The sequence below is a fragment of the Cnephaeus nilssonii genome, assembly GCF_951640355.1.
Source record: "Cnephaeus nilssonii genome assembly, chromosome: 1".
Classification (NCBI taxonomy): domain Eukaryota; kingdom Metazoa; phylum Chordata; class Mammalia; order Chiroptera; family Vespertilionidae; genus Cnephaeus; species Cnephaeus nilssonii.
Genome location: NC_137072.1, coordinates 72,525,560 through 72,547,770, shown reverse-complemented (window position 1 = coordinate 72,547,770; position 22,211 = coordinate 72,525,560). Strand labels below are relative to the sequence as shown.

At 38.3% G+C, this 22,211-nt stretch overlaps 1 protein-coding gene across 1 annotated transcript; it reads left to right on the top strand.

Annotated features, from left to right (window-relative positions):
* Positions 1–249: 249 nt before the first annotated feature.
* On the top strand, positions 250–21,898 carry LOC307093207 (albumin-like; the record flags this gene model as incomplete). The annotated part of the gene is made up of 14 exons (XM_079761102.1): positions 250–322; positions 953–1,010; positions 2,078–2,165; positions 3,533–3,744; positions 4,769–4,901; positions 5,879–5,976; positions 7,443–7,572; positions 9,798–10,012; positions 14,518–14,650; positions 15,813–15,910; positions 17,939–18,077; positions 18,638–18,861; positions 20,323–20,455; positions 21,815–21,898. 14 exons carry the CDS (start codon positions 250–252, stop codon positions 21,896–21,898), a joined length of 1,818 nt encoding a protein of 605 aa, XP_079617228.1.
* Between the last annotated feature and the right edge of the window lie 313 nt (positions 21,899–22,211).

The following is a 22,211-nucleotide window of genomic DNA, read 5'->3' as shown; positions in this document are numbered from 1 at the left end:
CATAACTTTAATGAATTGTGAGGTCTCTTGGAGAAAACAGTTCCAGATGGCAAACACACGCAAGGGAATTAGTCAAACAATTTCTTGGCAAGAACATTATGAATTTTATAATCAGTTGAGGGCCATTAAAATAGAAAGCTGAGTCTAGTTAATAATCTACAATAATTGGTTAAAGAAGTATATTAGTGCCAATTTCTCTCTATTCATCCTATTTTTTCTCTTTTTTCAACCCCGTAAGTCTTTGGCACGATGAAGTGGGCAACCTTCATTTGCGTTTTCTTTCTTCTCAGCTCTGTAAGCAGTGTGGTTCCTCCAGATACACGTAAGAATTCTATTTTTCTATTGTTCAAATTTATTTCATTTTCCTAGTAAAAGAAAGTTTCAGTAAACACTGCATCTTTAAAGAAGAAAGTTTTCTTTTATCATTAATTTCTAGACTGTGATGAAATTTTGTATTGTAAGTTATCTTAATATATTTCTAACATCCTAAGTTAAAAAAGGTGACTTAAACTTCACAGAATATAGTTGAAAATAGAATTCATAACTCAAAATTTCCAATGCCCTATCCATTGCACCTTGATGCATTAAAACAACAACAAAAAACCTGTGTTATTAATCTTATAAATAGAACAGGTGTTTATATTTTTTCTTTCTCACTGTCCTCTCAGTAGCTGTTAATATATACTAAGAGCATTAGATTTTATCCAAGTTTGAATATAAAGCTTTACATACTTAATAATTTTAATGATTTTTCAAATAGTATTATTGGTGATTAAATAACACATTTGTTTAAAAGCAGAAGAAATAGTTCACCATCGTTCTAAAATTTTCTGAAATGATTGGAGCCCAATACTTAGGAGCAAATGAATACCTTAGTGAAATGGAGAGAAACGTAAAAAGTAATATCATAACCAGTGGTTTTCTTCAGAATTTAAAATCTTTTTTCCCCCAGACAAGCGTGAGCTTGCTCGTCGGTATATGGATTTGGGAGAAGAATATTTCAGAGACCTGTAAGTTACAATATTGAAGAGTCAAATTTAATGCTTCTAACAGCATCGGTTATTATTCTGAAGTTCTTATATTCCCCTGTCATCAGAGTCCAGACTTTAGCACAACACTGTCCAATAGAATTTTTTTGCATTCATGAAAATATTCCATTCCAGTGCTGGCCAATATAGTAGCCACTGGCCAGTGGCTACTATATTGGCCAGTACTTTGAATTTGGTAAGTGCAACTGAGGATCAAAAGTTTCAACTGTATGTAATCTTTTTTTTTAAAAAAAATATATTTTATTGATTTTTTACAGAGAGGAAGAGAGAGGGATAGAGAGTTAGAAACATCAATCAGCTGCCTCTTGCACACCCCCTACTGGGGATGTGCCCACAACTAAGGTACATGCCCTTGACCAGAATCGAACCTGGGACCCTTGAGTCCGCAGGCTGACACTCTATCCACTGAGCCAAACCGGTTTTAGCTGTATGTAATCTTAATTAATTTAACTATATAGTCACACATGGGTGATGGCTACTGTATGGGGAAGTGTAGCAGCTCTGGAATTCTTATATAAACTTGATTGAGGGAAAGACTTTCCCAGCATACACTCAAATTCCTTTACCTAGCAAATAGATCGGTGGTTTCTCCAGAGCATTTTAATATTTTTTAAATCCAGTAAAAAATGAGAAATAGTTTAATTTTTGAAGATCAGTTTTATTCTATAGCCCGATTAAAGGAGATGTTTGTGTGTGTGTGTATGTTTAAATAGTCCAAAGGCCTATGTAATGCCCCTCATCTTAACAATTATACCTATTTAGAATGCATGTTGCTTGCTTGCTCTGTATGTGTTCATCTACTCATATATATGTAAACATGGTGGGAATGCATGTCCTCTTTGCTTAGAAAACCACACATACATGGTTAGGTCTGAGATAATTGCTGATGTGAATAGTCTTTCTGAAAATAATGCGATGCACAAAATACTATAGAACACATCCTGAGAACACAATTTGTTCTCTAGCATAGCAGCATACTTTATATTAAAGCTTTATTATGCCATGTTTTCCTATGTCCTGTGTTCCAGGGTGCTGGTTACCTTTTCTCAGTTTCTCCGGAAGTACCCATTAGATGATATTATAAAAATAACAAATAAAATAACTGAATTGGCAAAAGTATGTGCTCATGACAAGTTAGGTGCAGTTTTTTGCAAGTTACTTGTAAGTACATTGTAATTTTGAATGTTATTTCTTCTTATTTTAAATAATTTTGAGCAATTCAAAGGGAAAACATCCCATTTTGGCTTTCTCAATGATTTCTAAGTGACCATATTTGTAAGCAACACTCACAAATGGGTAGAGCCATCATTTCTTCTATGATAGAAACATTCTAGCTATGCCCACAGTTCTAAATCATTTCTTTATTAAGACCACACACAATGGTCATAGTGGATTTAAATGAAATTTGTCATTTGTAATAGTGTCTCTTTTAAAATCTGAAGTTTGAAGTATTTTCATAGAGGCTGATAGTAATAGCATGGTTTTTAATATTCAGAAAGCACTTGGGCGATTTTCATGCTAATTTTGTAGCTGGGTAAAATAAGAGTACAGCTCTAGATTCCCCATTTTAGGGATATTCATACTTTTACAATAAAATATTGGGGCATTCACCTGTTTTAAAGGTCTTTGAGCTTTTGTTGTTTCCAGATAGATCTTCAATACAAGTGGAGGTGAATGTTGCTCCCACCATTCAATCTATACATACTTTCCTGGTGGCAAGTCCATTTTTTATTTTTTACTGAAGCTTTTTCTCCTTCTGTTTTTCTTTATATGTCTCTCGCCCTGAAGTTGTAATCAGCACTTTAACTTCACACAGCATTATGGCTCTAAATATGAATTTTTTTTAAAAAAATGTGTTTTTAAAAAATTAATAAATTCTGTCTTGAGCAATATATTTCCCTTGGTATTATAATTATTTTCATAATAAAATTAATGGGGATTGAAAGAATTCATTTAATGCAACCTGTTTTGAGATAAATGTTTCTAGAATAAAAAGATCCATATTTTAATGCAGTAACAATTAGTATGTAGTGAATTGTATTACTTCTGAGTTTTTAAATAGTATGTACTACGAAGTTGGACCGTTCAGAAAAAAAAGTAAATCAAATGAGAAACTTTCCTAACACTTTCCTCTCTAAAGTGAATTCACCTGCTACTTACAGGAGTATTTTCCTTCCAGTTTTATTATGATTGTTCCTCTTCTTTAGCCTCAGGTGAAAATTGGAATAGCATTCATTCGTCAAACCATTGACTGTCCTTTTGTCCTTTTATCCACTGTAACTATCAGTGTGACAGTTACTTCTTAAAACACTGCACATAGATGGTCAAATCAAGGGAAACTTTCTAAACCTGAGGAAAAAGTAGATTTTTATATGCTTTCCTCACCAAGGGTTACTGGTATCTTACACTTTTAAACATTTTTCTTTGGGTATAGAGGAAATAAAATACGACTAGGAATTTGAAGACTTCTGTGTTCCCTTTAGGACACCCCTTTTACAGCTAAATTGTGTTCCCTTACATCTCTTCCTGCGAACTATGATGAAATGGCCGACTGCTGTGAAGCAGAAGCACCTTTGAGATACCAGTGCTTCGTGAAACACAAAAGTGATGAGCTAAACATCCCTCCAATGGGGACAATAGATTCTGATGCAACGTGCACTGCCTTTAAGGCAAATGAACAGACGTTGTTAGAAACGTAAGTAATCAGATGTTTATGCTTCAACATTAAAACTTATGAAATAGGTTAAGACTCATTATAACAATTACTATAAAAATATTTTCAACACTAAGACTTAAAAGCTTTTGTTCTAATGACAAATTGAAAGAAATACGATCTATAATAATGAAAGTGTAATATGCTAACCTTCTGGACGACCTTCCAGATGACCTTCCAGATGAAGTTGGGGCTGCAAGAGAAACCTGGATCCCGGGTGCCAGAGGGAAGCCGGTGCCAGCAGCCGGGGGAAGGAGGGCCTACTCTTGCATGACTTTTGTGCATTGGGCTTCTGGTTTAAAGCTATAAAATTTTACACAATACATATTGATCAATGATCTGTTGGAATTCATTGAAACAGGATATCATCTGTATGAAAAACATTAACACATATTAAAATACTAGAGGCCCGATGCACGAAAATTCGTGCAAGAATGGGCCTTCCTTCCCCTGGCTGCCGGCACTGCCTTTGCTCTGATGCCAGAGCTGCCTTTCCGCCTTCCCATGATGCCCAGAGGCCCGGAGTGGCTGGGGCGGTGTGGAATGCCTGTGTTATCCCCATGGCGACGATGCAAGCATCCTGCCCCATCCCTGGCCGCTCGGTGCCTGGGTATGCAAATTAACCTGCCATCTTTGTTGGGTTCATTTGCATAGTCACTCCTGATTGGCTGTTGGATGTCGCGAAGGTACGGTCAATTTGCATCTTTCTCTTTTATTAGTGTAGATTATGAAGATCGTCAGATTTACCTTCATTTTAGCCAATAATCTTATATCACCAATATTTAACTATTTTATATGTGTGTATATACTTTATATGTATATATATTTAACCTTTTCATTGATTTAAAAAATGACAAAGGCAAGGTCATATGCAAATTGAGTTTAATTGGTAAGTTTTATGTCTTTGGGTTTTGGAGTTTCTAAGGAAATGGTCGATAATAATTACTTCTGTAATCCTGTCTGCTACAGAAAAATGACTGCCTTTTCTTCTTTTTTAAAAATGTAGGCACTCATATGAAGTTGCCAGGAGACATCCTTTCTTGTATGGCCCAGAGCTCCTTTACTCTATTCAAGAATATAAAGAAGCTTTAACAGAATGCTGCGAAGCTGCTGACAAAGCTGCCTGCTTGGGCCCAAAGGTATGCCCAGCAGCAGAACAGAAGAGCCAGTTCAGACTCAAACCTCAGATTTGGGACATCTTATGTAGGGCACTTAAGTCTCTGACATAAACTTCATTACCTTCAAAAAGCCTTCCTTACTCTTACCCACCCCAAAGATTCTTCACCCTCTTTGAAGGCCTATGACATCCTCATTCCTCCTTCTAAGTTTTACCTTCGTGAACCTCACAGAGAACCACTGTGTATGTGTCTGAATAACCTTGTCTCTTATAGTGAAATACAGAAACTCATTTGTAAAAACGCAGAGCAGAGGGCCACAGTTTTTGTTTATCTTTTCTTGAACCTTTCCTATTGGGGAGGGAATTCAAAGTGGAGAATTTCACTGCTCCTAGATACCTGGGTTTATTCATTCATTCCATAAATATTTATTATGTACTCATCATCTTTTCGAGGCAGTTTATTGATGTGAGAGTTGGTGAAGGAGGGATTGAAATGAATTTATGCAAAATTAAGAAATCAGTAAAATTATGTTCCCTGGGATGTTAGTGCACTCTGTTCTACCATTCTCTTCAGTTCCCTTTTCCCTGGCCATGCCCCCATGCTGGTTGTTCACTACCTAGGGGCCAGACTGATTTTCCACTATGACCAGACTGATTTTTCCTCTCACTACACAGCAAATTAATGATTTGCCAATGGTGAGTACTTGGGAATTTAGGTGTATAGCACGTCTTTAAAATATAATTTAGGTGTATAGCATGTCTTTAAAATATAATTTGTCATAGTCTCATCTGAACTTATGAAGGAGTGTTTCATGTAGAATATTTTTCTATTTTTTTTCCATCACCATTCATCCCCCTATACCCTCCTCCACCTCCACCCCACTTTGTACCTTCCATAATCACCACACTTTGTCCATGTCCATGTGTTTTTTTTCTCTCTCTTCTTTTTCCCTAATGTCGAATTTTAAAGAACATTTTTAAAATTATTTCTTTCTGCAGATGGATGCCTTGCAAGAAAAAATACTGAGTTCAGCTTTCATAGAGAAATTCAAGTGCTCCATGCTCCAAAACAGCGGAGAAAGTGCTTTAATAGAATGGTATTTTAAAATTAGATTTGTACTTTATAATGATGTAAGGATGATGGTTCCATTGACAGAATTTTATATTTTTATGAGTTTTTACATAGTGCTTTCACATACATCTTTTTGGTTATCTAAAAGGTAGAAATTTGACAGAAGTGGAAAATCCGAGCACAAATGACAATTTTTCATTCCTTTAATCATATTTTTTCAAGGTAGTAAAAAAATTTAGAGGATATATTTTTTGTCCTTCTAGACCAGGTATTTAAACTCCTGTTTACTTATAAAGACTAGGGATCTTATAGTCCATCTAATGGTCCATGATTTTTATACAATTGTAGTTAGGGTTCGTTATTTTATTTTATCGCCCCCGAGCCCCCTGCAATTATATAAAACTGTGCTTGTTTTTTATGTTCTGATAATTAAATTGGGCCATCAAGGTTACTTCTCATTTTCTCATAGCTCCAACTCTGTTCTTAATTTCTTGTTTTTTTCTGGACTACTATTTTTATATAACTTGCCTTGTTCTAGGAATATCCTTCAACATCTGAGTCAAGAAAACCCTTCCCATCCCCAATTTACTTACTAGTCAACAAATAATCAACATGAAAAAGGACAAAATGAAATGACATATTTTGCAAGATGTGCAGAAACCATCATTGGAACTATCATTGCCTCTCTCCTCTATCATCTACACAACAAAATCAAACAAATAGTTAAACAAAACCACCCCAATGGGAAACAATGCACATTTGAACAGGCTGGGACTGGTTTGGGGGAGGAAGTATCTTTTATCAGAGTTAGACAAGTCTGAAATGACTTGTGAAAGCTTGTGGATATTGGCCTTTCATATCTTGTCATTGGGCGTAGAGACTTTTCTGGATCAATTTCATGGTAAAAATATGTTAAACTCCTTAATTTTGAAAACTTATGAAATTCATTTTCTCAGTGTGCTTTGGAACTCAGGAAGAAGGCTTTTTATTGGTAACAAAGACAACTGGAGTTTGTGTGGCCCTTTCCAGTTTATAAAATGCTTTTCTATGCATCATCTAATCTAATTCTCACCACAATGCTTTGAGTCTGTCTCTCCAGGGCTAAAGCTCAGAGAATGTAAGTAACTATCTGAGGATCACACCCCTAATGAGCAGTGAAGTCAGATCTGGAAGTCAGATATGGGCTCCAAACCTGATGCTTCTCAGATGTCACCTCTTTCAGAATGCCTCTTTGATTTCTGGTTTTATGAATCGCTGACTTCTTTCTACCCGCCACACACTCTTAATAATGGATAATTCTGCCCTAAGGAAACATTTTGCCCTAAGATAATTTGGCTTAGAACTAGCAATAAAATAAGAATGGATAATTTTACGAATTACTTATATATTTCATTTTACCCTGAATTTTCTTACTATAAGTAGTATTTTCCTAGTGCTTTTACATAAAATATTGGATGTTAACAAATTGTGATGGGAGAATTTTCTTTTTAGGTTTGTAGTTCGCCTGAGCCAGAAATTTCCCTTTGCTGACTTTGTGACGGTTTCTAATTTGTCAACAAATTTTACCAAAGTCCATAAGGAATGCTGCCAAAGTGACATGCTTGAATGTGCAGACGACAGGGTAAGGAATGCTCAGTATTCTCTTTGGTGACTTTGCTTTGGTAACATGCACAGTGGGTGCAATGAATTTGCTTAGTATAATTGGTGACAGCTGACAGTGAATTGAAATTGTCTTCTATGTCTAATATACTCAATTCTTTCCCTGCCTTGTGGTAGGTTATTTATTTGTATTTTTGTAAACTTGGCTATCCCACTCACAAAATAGTCTGATACATTCACCAATTTGTAATCCCTTTCAGTCATATTCTACCTGAGAACAAAGGCTTAAACTGAAGTTGGACAGTTGCAAAGATAGTTTCCTAAGAAAAATCTTTGGGGATGTGGGAAGAGTTGGAGAAGAGCTGGTGCCTGAAGACATTTTTTGAAATTTTGTAATTTTTCTCTGTATATTCCCTATTAATGTAAAAATATTTAGCATGATATCTCTTTTCCCAAAATATAAATACATGACCAAATATCAGAATCCTAATCTCTCAGAACACTTTCTGGAAAATTTAAGGCAGATATTTTACATGTGTAAGTAGGGCCTGTGACTATGCTTTTGACTAATTTTCCAAAAATCCCTCACATTTTATTGAGTTATTTGGTTTCAAAATGTGGAATATTTGGAAAAACAATACTTGGAAATACACACACACACACACACACACACACACACACACACACACACACACTAGAGGCCTGGTGCACGACATTCGTGCACTTGGGGGGGGGTCCCTCAGCCCGGCCTGTGCCCTCTTGCAGTCCAGGACCCCTTGGGGGATGTTTGCCTGCCAGCTTAGGCCCGATCCCCAGGGGAGCCGGCAGGGGGACATCCCCCAAGGATCCTTAGTGCTGCTGCGGAGGTAGGAGGGGCTCCCGACACCACCTCTGTGCTCGTCAGCCATGTGGGAGCGCACTGACCACCAGGGGGCAGCTCCTGTATTGAGTGTCAGCCCCCTGGTGGTCAGTGCACATCATAGCGACCGGTCGGTTGTTCAGCTGTTAGGTCGATTTGCATATTAGCCTTTTATTATATAGGATATATATTACAGTTTATATTTTACATTTAATTTTACTATTACAGTTTATATTTAATATTACTCTGGCCCAGTCGGTGTGGCTCAGGGGTTGAGCATCGGCCCAGAAACCAAGAGGTAACCGGTTTGATTCCTGGGCAGGCACATGCCCTGGTTGCAGGCTTGATCCCCAGTGGGAGGTGTGCAGGAGGCAGCTGATTCATGTTTCTCTCTCATTGATGTTTCTATCTCTCTATCCTTCCTCTCCCTCTAAAAAATAGAAAGCAAACATATTTAAAAAAAATGATATTCTGTATTAGTTTCAGCTGTAAGGCATCATTGTTAGAACGTCATGTACAGAGTGCCCTCTTGATGTTTCCTACACATAGTCCTTAGGATACTATTGACTATACTAGTAGTCCCTATGATGTTATTTACACCTCTGTGACTATTCTGTAACTACAAATTTGTACTTCTTAATCCTTTCATCTTTTCCTCCCAGCCCCTATTGCTGTGTTTTTTTTAAATATATTTTTATTGATTTCAGAGAGGAAGGGAAAGGGAGAGATAGAAACATCAATGATGAGAGAGAATCATTGATTGGCTGCCTCCTGCACGCCCCCTACTGGGGATAGAGCCTGCAATCCAGGCATGTGCCCTGGACAGGAATCAAAGTCAGGACCCTTCAGTCCACAGGCCGATGCTCTATCCACTGAACCAAACCGGTTAGGGCTTCCATTGATTTTTTAGAGAGAGTTGAAGGGGAGCGAAGACACACAGAGAGAAAAACATCAATGTGAGAGACACATTGATTGGTTTCTTCCCTCATGCGCCCCAACCAGGGCCAGGAATGGAGCAGGCAACTGAGATATGTGCCCTGGACTGGAATTGAACCTGAGTTCCTTGAGTCCATGGGCTGATGCTCTAGCCACTGAGCCAAACCAGCAAGGACCCTATTGCTGGGTTTTAACTTAAAACTTAAATGCCTTAACAGTAGAAATATAAAATTAAAAAATTAATAAAGTTTTTAATCAAGTGGAAATATCTTAGTAGTTCTATCTGAATCTACAGACTTAGGAACATAGACTGAAAATGTTCATAGAAGGCTGGTTGACATGTACATGGTCTTAGAATACAGTGGATGTGTTCTCCCAACATAATAGAAGTCTGGAGAAAAAGTATAACGGTGTCAATTTACATTGAACGATTTTAATCAACTTGCTTGTAGGTGGATCTTGCCAAGTATATGTGTGAAAATAGAGCAGCAATCACCACTCTCTTGGCAGATTGCTGTAATAAGCCTATGTTGGAAAAATTCTACTGTCTTTCGGAGATGGCAGGTGATAATATGGTTCCTGCTCAGGCCCCACAAATTACTGATTTTGTTGAAAATGAGGACGTTTGCAAGTACTATAAGGAGGCAAAAGTTGATTTCCTGGACAAGTAAGTATATTTGTTTATGAAGAGCAGAAGTTCAGTCGCATGGCAAGGCAGCATACAATTAAATGATAAAATAAATGATTATTTACAGTTAGTAAGTGGTGAGAAACTTTGAATTTATATTGTTGGATTATAATAGTATTCTGTGCACTAAGTAATATTTTATAAAATTGTGTACCCTTCAAGATTTCACTCATATGGAGAGGAAAATAAAAATTTAAGAATATCTATCTACTATATATCTATCTATCATCTATCTATATCTATCTATCTATCTATCTATCTATCTATCTATCTATCTACCTACCTACCTACCTATTTATCTATCAGCACTTCTTTTGAAGTAGTCCAAATCAAACAAAATATACATAATAACAGGAGTCATTAATTAAACATTTAATATGTGCCAGACTGTGTGTGTTATGCATAAATCATGTCCTGTGTTTCTTACAATCCACCTTATGAGATAGATACTATATTTCTCTCCATTCCAAAGAGGCGGAAACTGAGACATGTGGCAGTGCAGGTAATCTGTGATCCAGCTGCACTGAGTGCCCTGCCTGCTTTCATCTACAACGTAGCCGGCCATGTAAGGGGAAGATGGTGGCCTAATAGGCACACCTTCTTTGTACCTCCTCCCAGGGCCAGACTGGAAATACAACTAAATTGGGAACCATTCACTGGGAATTACCAACTGAGGTCCAACTGAGGTTCAAGGAAGGACAGAAGACTGGCTGGAAGGGCGAGGTCATGAAAGGAGCTGACCCTGCTTCCACAGGCGGCAGGCTGAGACTGAGGAGGGAGCTCTTGACTACAGGAGGTTATTGCCCCTCTCCACACTCACTGTCACCACCTCAGGCCAAGCCACCATCACCTCTTGCCTGGACACTGACTACCTCCAAACCAATCCCCTGCTTCTCTTCTTGTCCTTCTAAAATCTAGTCTCTGGAAGTGACTTCTTCTTCTTCTTCTTCTTCTTCTTCTTCTTCTTCTTCTTCTTCTTCTTCTTCTTCTTCTTCTTCTTCTTCTTCTTCTTCTTCTTCTTCTTTTTTCAAACAAACTTTCACACCCAGGCCTGACACCCAGGCTGGGCTGCACAGCTCAGAGCACCACAGCCGGCCCATGTAACATCCAGCCAAGAAAGGTGGCAAGGGCTTCTGGCTGCCAGGGAGTCTGGAGCTGGTGGGAGATAAGGATTATTAAAAACAAACAAACAAACAAACAAACAAACAAACAAACAAACAAACCCAGAGCACAGGGTTTTTGTTTGCAGCTACTCATCTGAGGCTTTGGTGGAGGGAGGGCGGTGGGGACTTGAGGTGCCTTAGGAGAGGCTGGGGTGGGAAGCATTGGAGGGAGACTTGGATAAAAGGCAGCCGGGAGACCTGTATTCAGTCTCACCACTCCCCAAACCAAACAGCCATTTTTCCTGAGTTGTGGTGGCCCCTTTCAGAAGCCACAGCTCAGGAAAAGGCAACCCCCCCCCTAGGTGCTACAGCCCACCCATCCTCAGGACCCCTGCCTGCCACACCATGCATCTTGATCTTTGCAGAGGAGAAAGCAGCAGAGGCCAAGCCTATGGGTTTGAACAGTCTCAGGAAGCACCAGTGACTGAATTGGAGGTTGGGCCAACTGTCCGACTACACCAGGAACCTGACTGGTGCTTCCCCCACATGGAAGAGTGGATAGAAACTCCAGGTTCCCAGCTGATCCCACTGGACTTCTTATGAGGATCTCTGCCCAGCTGAGGGCGGGGAAATATTCCGGGACTCTCTCAGAAGAGCAATTCTGAGACAGGGAAACACAGTCATCACTTTCCCTAAAATCCGAGCAACATCTCCCCCTCATGGATGACCCAGCTCTAGACTCCTGAGTCCACCTAAGTCCTGTTTAGAACCAGACTCTTGAGCGATTAAGATTGATAGCTGGCTGGCAGGTGAACGCAGGTGGAGGTGGAGCCTGGGGAACCTGGGGAAGTTTGCTGACCCATCACTGGGCCACGTACTGCTAACAAACCCACCTTAGAGTGGAGGTTGGCCCCTCCCAGGAGCAGCCAAGTCCTGTGGAGAAAGACACAAACGGTGGATTGCTTGAAGCTTCAAACAGGTTGCCGAGAGCCAAAGCAGGACAGTTTCTGATAGTGGTAAGCACCTAACTCTCTCCCAGGAAGTCCAGAATTGGCAGACAAAACAGTCAGCCTCAGTTATCAGAAGAGCAGGATCCAAAGGGCGCTCCCAGGAGGCACTAAACTCTGCTGAGATGAATGCCACTTTACTTTTTTTATTTTTAATCTTCCTTCTTTATTGATTTGTTATTATTTTAGTCTCTTTTTTCTTTCATAGATCTATTTTTCCCCTTCTCTTTTCTTATGCTATTTTTTCTTTGTTCTGCTTTTTCATGTTTTCTTTTCTTACTTTTTGTCTATCTGCTTTCTCCTATATTTTTCTTTTCATAATTATTTTCTTCCTCTTTTATACCATTTTCCTTCCCCCATTCTTTATTACTAGAGGCTCAGTGCACGACGTTTGTGCACTTGGGGAAGGGGCAGTCCCTCAGCCCGGCCTGTGCCCTTTCGCAGTCCAAGAGCCCTCAGGGATGTCCAATTGATGGCTTAGGCTCGCTCCCCATGGGCAGTTGGACATCCTTAGCCCTGCCGCAGAGGCAGGCCACTGCACTTGCCAGCCATCAGCCTGGCTTGTGGCTGAGTGGTGCTCCCCCTGTGGGAGCTCACTGACCACTAGGGGCAGCTCCTGCATTGAGTTTCTTCCCCCTGGTGGTCAGTGCACATCATAGCAACCAGTTGTTCTGCCATTCAGTAGATTTGCATATTACCCTTTTATTATATAGGATTTTCTTTCTTTCATATCTGCCCTTTCATATTCCTTTTTCTTCCCATTTCCCCCCCTGGTATTTTCTTCTATTATTGTTCTCTATTCTCCTTCCTAATTCTTCCTTTTTTTGTGGTTGCTTCTGTTGTTGTTGTGGGGTTCTTGTATATGTTTCTGTTTTGTTTTGTTCTGCCAGCACCTCCACAACAGCTCACATGAGGTAGTCTCAGGTGAGCCTCACAGTCAGCCAGCGTGAAAGGAGATTCCTCCCATGAATGGAACAACATTTAAGACCCAATTACAACAGAATAACCCAAATAACTTACACAAAGGACATTCATAGAGTATCCAGCTTAGGAGATCTAAGAGACTGCACCACTGAGTCCCACAAAACACTTACTATATAAGGCCACCCCACATAGACTGTGAGGCATAGGAATGTCAAGAAACTTAGTGGGAACTACAACAGCATGAAATAAGTAGAAACCATAAATAAGAATCAGTTGGAAATGAAGAATAATATCTCTGAAATCAAGAATACACTGGAAGGGATCAAAAGTAGATTAAATGAGACAGAAGATCAAATCAGTGACTTAAAAAACAAGGTAGAAAAAACACACCCAATTAGAGAAGCAAAAAGAAAAAAAAGACTTAAAAAGCAGGAGGATAATTTAAGGCACATCATGAAACTTAGCATCTACATCAGAGGGTATCCAGAAGGAGAAGAAAGTGAGCAAGTAATAGAGAAGTTGCTTAATGAAATAATGACAGAAATTTTCCCTAATCTGGTGAAGGAAAAAGTCACACAAGTTCAGGAAGCATAAAAAATTTCAATCAAGATGAACCCAAAGAGACCCAGTCCAAGACAAGTCATAATAAAAATGACAAACATTAAAGACAAAGAAGCTTAAAGGCAGCAAGAGAGAGACAGAAAGGTACCTACAAGGGAGTACCCATTAGAATGTCAGCTGATTTCTCAACAGAAACACTTTGGCCAGAAGAGATTGGCATGCAGTATTCAAAGTAATGGAAAACAGGGATCTGAAGACAAGACTACTGTATCCAGTAAGACTATCATTTAAAATTGAAGGAGAAATAAAGAGCATCCCAAACAAAAAAGGCTACAGGAGTACATGAGCACCAAACCACCACGGCAATAAATGTTAAAGGAAGTACTTTAAAAGGAAAAGAAGTGGAGAGAGCGAGGAACATAAATATAAATAAAAAATGGCATTAAATAAGTACCTATCAATAATAACCTTAAATATAAATGGAATAAATGCTCCAATCAAAAGACATAGAGTAGCTGAATGGATAAGAAAACATGACCCATATATATACTGCCTACAAGAGACTCACCTCAGAACAAAATATTCACAAAGACTGAAAGTAAAGGAATGGAAAATATTTTTTTCATACAAATGGAAATGTAAAGAGGAAGGAATTAAGGTGCTGATAGTTTAAAAAATTGCCTAAGGTGGTATAGTAAAATAAGTGTTAGAACAAGGATTTGCATGAAGGTAGCTTTAATTCTGAACCCCAAGCCCTTAGCCACCAAGCTTTATTGCATGGGTTTGGTTAAATTGAGACCTTTGGGATATGTGTTTCTCTTGTGATTAGTTAGGCGATTTTTCTTTCTTCGTTGTTCAACTAAGTCTATTTTATTTTCATCTTAATTAGGTTTCTACATGCATACTCAAGAAGGTATCCTGAATTCTCTGTCTCATTAATACTGAGACTTGCCAAGAAATATCAAGTTACACTGGCGGAGTGCTGTGACACCCATGATAATCAGGCATGCTATAACAAAGTGGTAGGTTTCCCAAAGGAAAAATAAAATAGAGATCTTTGGTTGGTGATTCCAATAATAAGAAAGAAACATAATACCAGAATGAAAAATGCATATAATACAATTGAGACATTTTCTTGAGATAATTTCAATTTTGTGCTCTTAAGCATCTTAGGGGGAAATGTTTTTGATAGAATGGTTAATAAAACATAGAATAGTCCAGAGAAAAATGACTTGAAGAGAACAATCTCTAATTTCACAAAATCTTGACAATGTTTTTGCTTTTCTTTTTTAAACTTTTGGGAACAAAATAAGATGAAGTAAATGTAAATGATAATTAAAAGTGATATAACGTAGATAGGAAGAAAATTGACCTGATTTCAAGATTTGTCAAATATCAAGAATTAGCATCTTAAGGAAGGTTGAAAAATCTATTCATTTAAAATATTTTCAAATCTTTTTGAGAAGGTTTATGAATGATTTTATAAGAAATTAAGTAAGGAGACAAAATCTATTCTGGAGGATTTTGCCATTATATTTAACTATGTTAAAATGGGATTCTAGCAGGTTTAGGATATTTAGCACTTTGAATATATGAAGTGATTTGCAAACTTCTTTCCTTTACCAAGAACCTGCTATATGCCAGGCACCATGATGGATCCCATGATCAAGGTAAAAACTGTTATTTCAGAGATGTCAGGATTCAACTAGAGAGATGGCTTTATAATAATCATAATGCTTACAGTTATAGCTATAATGTATTGAGTTTTTATTGTGTTCCAAGTGCTGTTGAAATTTCATTAGCTCAGGTGGTTTCCACAGAACATTCCGTGAGGTGAGTAACCATCTTTATTCCCATTTTTAGAGGTGAGTTTTCTAAAACTTAGTGATCAGAAGTAAAGTTCTACAACTAGAAAAGGATTCAGCTTACCTGGCTCAAATACACTCCAGAGCCTGAACAGTCTTTAGAACAAGCAACAGGCAGGGCTGCAGCTTCCAGAGCCTGAATATTCTTAATCACTTATACTATGCAGTGTGGGTGTATTGTAACAGGCTTGGCATCAAAGGTTTATTTACATGACTTTGGGCAGAAGGGAAAAAGGCTCTTATTCAGCCTATACAGGTAAAAAACAGCCTACATCTGATCCTTGGGTGAAACCCTGTAAGCACAATTCTTTTCTTTTAGTTGTATGAACTTCAGCCTCTTGTGGATGAACCACACGAATTTGTAAAAAAAGATTGTGAAACTTTCAAAAACCTTGGAGAGTATGGCTTCCAAGATGCGTGCGTATTTTTGTTTTTGACTAATATTTTTCTTGATCAGTTTGTAATTTTTAAGACTCTCTCTCTCTCTCTCTCTCTCTCTCTCTCTCTCTCTGTGTGTGTGTGTGTGTATATATATATATATATATATATATATATATATATATATATACTAGAGTCCCAGTGCATGAAATTCATGCATGGGGGGGGGGTGGTCCCTCAGCCCGGTCTGCACCCTCTCCAATCTGGGACCCCTCGTGGGATGTCCAACTGCTGGTGTGTGATCAGGCCTAAACTGGCAGTCGGACATCCCTCTCGCAATCTGAGACCATTGGCTTCTAACCACTCGCCTGCCTGACTGCCTCTGCTTGCCGGCCTGGCTGCTCCCTCACTGCTCCCCTGCCAGCCTGATCGCTCCTAACCTCCTCTGCCTCGGCACCTGCCACTGTGGCTTTGTCCAGAACAGTGGTTCTCAACCTTTCTAATGCCATGACCCTTTAATACAGTTCCTCATGTTGTGGTGACCCCCAACCATAAAATTATTTTTGTTGCTACTTCATAACTGTAATTTTGCTACTGTTATGAATCGTTATGCAAATATATGTGTTTTCTGATGGTCTTAGGCTCTACAGCAGCGGTTCTCAACCTGTGAGTCACGACCCACAGGTTGAGAACCACTAGCAGGGTCTCCTAAGACCATCAGAAAACACATATATTTGCATTACAATTCATAACAGCAGCAAAATTACAGTTATGAAGTAGCAACAAAAATAATTTTATGGTTGGGGGTCACCACAACATGAGGAACTGTATTAAAGGGTCATGGCATTAGAAAGGTTGAGAACCACTGGTCCAGAAGGATGTCTGGTCTAATTAGCATATTACCCTTTTATTAGTGTGTGTATACATATATATATATACAGTATATATACAGTATATATATATATATATCACTATCTGTCATACATGAATGAAAATACAGGATATATTTCTAATCTCTCTCCATTAAGAAAGACTGGAGAATAAAATAGTTGATGGGTTGAAGAGACTTATATTTGAGTTCAGTTTAAAAAATTAGCCTCTTGAGACTGGGAAGGAAAATACTAAAGCTTTTGATATAGGAACTGAAGATTCCCTTTGAAGGTTAGGAAATAATTGTGAACAAACAAAAGACAGCAATGCTTTTCAGAATAGCAACTAGTTAGACTTGAATGACAGTGCATCAAGAAGTGCTGCAATACATAAGTTGAAAGAATAATATGCTGATTTAGTAAAGCCTTATCTGTGAAAGTAAAGACAAGTAGGGAAAGATCATTAGGTAGACATTTACTGTTCGACTTACATATATAAGCACTCTTCTAACTGTGGGTACTAGGGATAATAATAATTAACAAGTCTCTTCCCTTGAGTAGATTATAGTCATATATCAACTTTCAATGGTGGTTGGAATTCTTAATAAAGAATTGTTACATGCAAGACATCATACCAGATTGATGGCATACTTTATGTCTTTTAATTTAATCCCTGCACCATTCCTATTGAGTCAGGTATATTTCATCCCATTTTATAGATTAGAAAACCCCTCCATATCTTTCTAATTAAGCACAGTGCTGATATACAAGGGAAAGCAATAGTAGGAATACAGTTGTGAGTATGCTAAACAGAGTTAATAAAGTTAATATAATCATAACCTGCATATCTTTTTCCATATGAACAACTGTAAATATACTTTAGACTACCCCTGCATCTTAAGCTCTCTGTAAGTTTTATTGAGAGAAAAAAAGCAATTAGTAAATATTTTAATGTCACTGAATTATAGTAAGTTAAGTCACTTTCCTAAGACTACACAGAACAGGTGCAATTCAAATTTAGGCTTACCTATTTGCTTAAGATGAGGTCTCCCCAACTTCCTCGTAATAACCTAAAGATGGAGATAATTTTATGGATGGAAAATTATTGTAATTGATTTTGTCTGTTTTCTGCTTCACCTGCTATGTTAGAAAAAATAGCTTTATTCCCGGCTGAAAACACTGGACTATTTTGTTACAGGCTCTTAGTTCGTTACACCAAGAAAATACCCCAATTGTCAACTCCAACTCTTGTGTATCTCTCAACAAAGCTTGCAAGCATGGGCAGCAAGTGTTGTATGCTTCCTGAATCACGAAGAACAGCTTGTGCTGAAGACTATGTGAGTCTTTTGAAATATAATAAGTCAATAATGATGAACCTTGGTCTTGAGATATTTGCAAAGTTAACTTTCAGAAGCAAGAGTGAACTAACGTGTGTGTGTGTGTGTGTGTGTGTGTGTGTGTGTGTGTGTGTGTAGGACTTGGTTGCCTACATTATCCTGACCATCAGAATGAGGATTGAGACAAGATCCTGAAGTTGATAAATTGTTCTGAAAAAATTCCCTGAATTTTTAACGTTTCAATCTGGCATTAAAAAATTTTTACTTTTTGGAGAGACTGCTTTCACCCCATACCAACACATACCTTAGGAATCACCTCAAATTATTTTAATCAATTATTTTATTGAATGGATTATTCTGCAAATGTAGATATATCTAAAATAGAAAAAACTTTTAAACACTTAGTACTTGTAGTATGCAAATCACTCCCTCAAGTCAATCTTGCGTTCAGAGTTTCTAGTTAAAACCCAACATTTTTTTTTGGTCCATGGGAAAGTAGGAGTTCAAGAAAACTTTCATTATGCTTCTTTTAAATTTCTGCTGGACTCCCTGTTCTTTAGCTGTCCGTCACCCTGGATGTATTTTGCACGGCATATGAGCAGACACCTGTGAGCACCAGAGTGACCATATGCTGCACAGAGTCATTCTTGGACAGACGGCCATGCTTTTCTGCTCTGGGAGATGATGACACCTACATTCCCAAACAATTCAATGCTGCAATATTCACTCTCCATGCATTTGTATGTGCACACGCCGAGCCTGAGCAACAAGTCATGAAACAAATGTGAGTGGCATTTCTTTACTGCATATGTTTGTAACCTTGATAGGGAGAACTGTCAATGGAATGAGTAACTTTTTCTGAAGTAGTCATTAAATTCCTTAGAAAATAGTATTTAAGTATTTTCCTTGTTAAGGTGATAAAAGTGTAATAAAAAGGAATAGCTTTTGTTTTCTTAGCAAAACAAGCAAACAACAACAAAAAACTGTACTATAAATTTGCCTAAAAATCATTCAGAATAATCTTGAGGATAAAGGCTATCTATACTAATAAAAGGGTAATATGATAATTAGACAAGATAGACTGGACATCTTCCAGGCATCCTTCTGGACAAAGCCATGGTGGCGGGGGCCGAGGCAGAATCAATTAGGGGAGATCAGGCAGGAAGGCAGAGCAGTTAGGGGTGATCAGGCAGGCAGGCAGGCAGGCAGGCAGGTGAGTGGTTAGGAGCCAGTGGTCTTGGATTGTGAGAGGAATGTCCGACTGCCGGTTTAGGCCCGATCCATAGGCAGTTGGACATCCCCTGAGGAGTCCCGGATTGGAGAGGGTGCAGACTGGGCACGAATTTCGTGCACCAGGCCTCTAGTAATAGAATAATATCTTAAGACAGGTACAATAGAAAAAGCTGAACAATTAACTGATTCATTTGTGAGGTAGTAAGTAAGTTAGGCAAAGTCTTAGAAGAATTTATTTCTAGGCATAAATGATTTTAAGTTTGTATTATGATATGGCAAACCTATGTGATGTAACTTTTGAGAATGACATTTGGATGAAACACATGTAGAAGTGTGAATTCTGAGACTTGACGCTCTGTCACTCTCACAAGTGGTTAGATATGCAATATAAAGTTGCTGTCATATCTGGTGGGTTCTGATTCTGATGGTGGCCATAGACTTAAGAGGAATATTGTAAAACTTACTGTGCTCACAGGACACTCTAGCACTATTATCTGTGCAGACATCAATGAAAGAGAACCACTGGCTCCCATGAGTTCGGATAGTCTTATTTCCCCTGGCCCCTGCATATTCATTTTGAATAGACCAACTAAAGACCAAAAATATAGAATCTTGGATTAGAAACTTTAGAGTCTAAGGTAATTAAGCTGTTAAGAATATTTTTAGTTCTCACATTGCTATAAACTGAATACTTTTTAAATGCAATGGCATAATGATTTCCAGACATTTATTTGAGAAGAGTTTATTGATCTACTGATACTATAGATATTGAGAAATTTTCATTGATGATTTTATTTGAGACTTCCACCAACTCCATGAAGGTAGATTTTATTCTCTTCCTGATGGAAATGAGAATATTGAATTTTATAGTGGTAAGCCTGGGCCTCAGGCTCACAGTTGCCTGGCTCCAAAGATTATGATCTCAAACAATAGTACTACTGCCTTTACGATCTTCATTTTCTTTATGTGAGTAACCTCTTCCCTGTTTTGTTTTGGTTTCATTTGAATGCAGTGCACTTGCAGAGCTGTTGAAACACAAGCCCAAAGCCACTGAGGAACAACTGAAAACTGTTATGGAGAAATTCTCAGCTCTTCTACAAAAGTGCTGCGCAGCTGATGACAAAGAAGCCTGCTTTGCTGATGAGGTGCTGGAGTCATCTTCATTTTAATATACAATGTCCTTTGTTGTGGCCTGTTCAGGCTAAGGCTCAGGGGACTCTGTGTCTGGAGGACACTCTGCACATAGGGCCCAGGAATCTTATTCTACATACTAGAGACTCCATGCATGAATTTGTGCACCAGTGGGGTCCCTCTCTTGGTCTGTGGGATGGGGCCGAAACTGGCTCTCTGACATCCCCTGAGGGGTCCCTGATTTTGAGAGGCTGCAGGCCAGGCTGAGGGACCCTACTGGTGCATGATTGGGGCCGGAGAGGGATGTGGGAGGTTGGCCAGCTGGGGAGGGACTGTGGAAGGGCTCCAGGGTGTGTCCGGCCTGTCTCTCTCAGTCTTGATCAGCTGGACCCCAGCAGCAAGCTCACCTACCAGTCGGAGCATCTGCCCCGTGGTGGTCAGTGCATGTCATAGCGACTGGTCGACTGGTTCCCTGTCTGTCCCATGGTGGTCAATGCATATCATATCGAGCGGTTGAGTGGCCTTAGCATATCATTAGCATATTACATTTTGATTGGTTGAACGGTTGACCAGACAACCAGACACTTAGCCTATTAGGCTTTTATTATATAGGATAGTTGTCTGAAAAAAATGTCTTAAATTAACTCTTGCTTTTTTCTCCTGCTGCACTGAAGCATATTATTAAACGTTTTTAGTGTTTGTTCTATTTCTAAAGTTGAGTCATTTATGAGTACAGATAGAAATATTCAGAAGTTCTGAAATCTTTTGGTAGAGTCATCATTAAACCAAAACCTTAATTAATTTAAGCATTTTATTAAAAAGTACTGGTTTGCAATTTGGTTGAATCTGTGTGCTTGATTTCACAAGCAAGTGGGGGAGTTTATATTTAAATGTCTGAGTCAATTACTGTTTTCCCCTATGACTTGACAATAATGCTTTTATTTATTTGGGTGCAAGGGTTGCTATTAAGTTTTCTTCTAGAGATTCTAGTACTAAGCTGGAATTAAAGGATGTGAAGCATGGAAAATTACTTTGTAATCATCCAATGGTTGTATAAATGTTCATTTATCTTAATAATGATGCTACTACTTCCCCCAATTCTCTGATTTCTTTGTATCCAGGGTCCAAAACTTGTTGCTTCATGTCAAGCAATTTTAGCCTAAAATCAACAAAATCACAAGCATTTCAGGTAATATCCTCTGGATTTTCTTAATAAAAAAAACCACCCACTAATTATAATAGTTAATATTAAAATAGCTAAGAGCCATGTGGACTAGTATCGATCACTGTTTTAAGGTCTTTTTATATATTAACTTATTTAATTCTCACAATAGTTGTCTGAGTTAAGTTCTATTATTATTCCCATATTTCAGATCAAAGCACAGATCAACCATAGACCAAGTCGTTTACCAAGGAACATCCAGATTCTGAGAGGTGGAGCCACAATTCAAAATTGAAACCAGAGCTTGATAGTTAATCACTGTCCTGTTCTGACCTAGTGTGACAGTAGACAGAGCCATTCAACTAAGCAATAACTCATAGAGGATTACTTCAGCTATTAGGCTGGACAATATAAATTTCTGAAGGTTAAAAAAAGTTGAATGGCAATGATTTCACAAGGTTCAAAATAATAGCTCAATACCAAATTCATGTCATTGGAGAATATGAGAAATCTGCTATGTGAACTCCTACTTAATAGTAAATAATTTGCTACTAAGTTTCCAGTATGTCAACATGCTGAATTTTAATAGAATTTCTCTTCTTAGGACA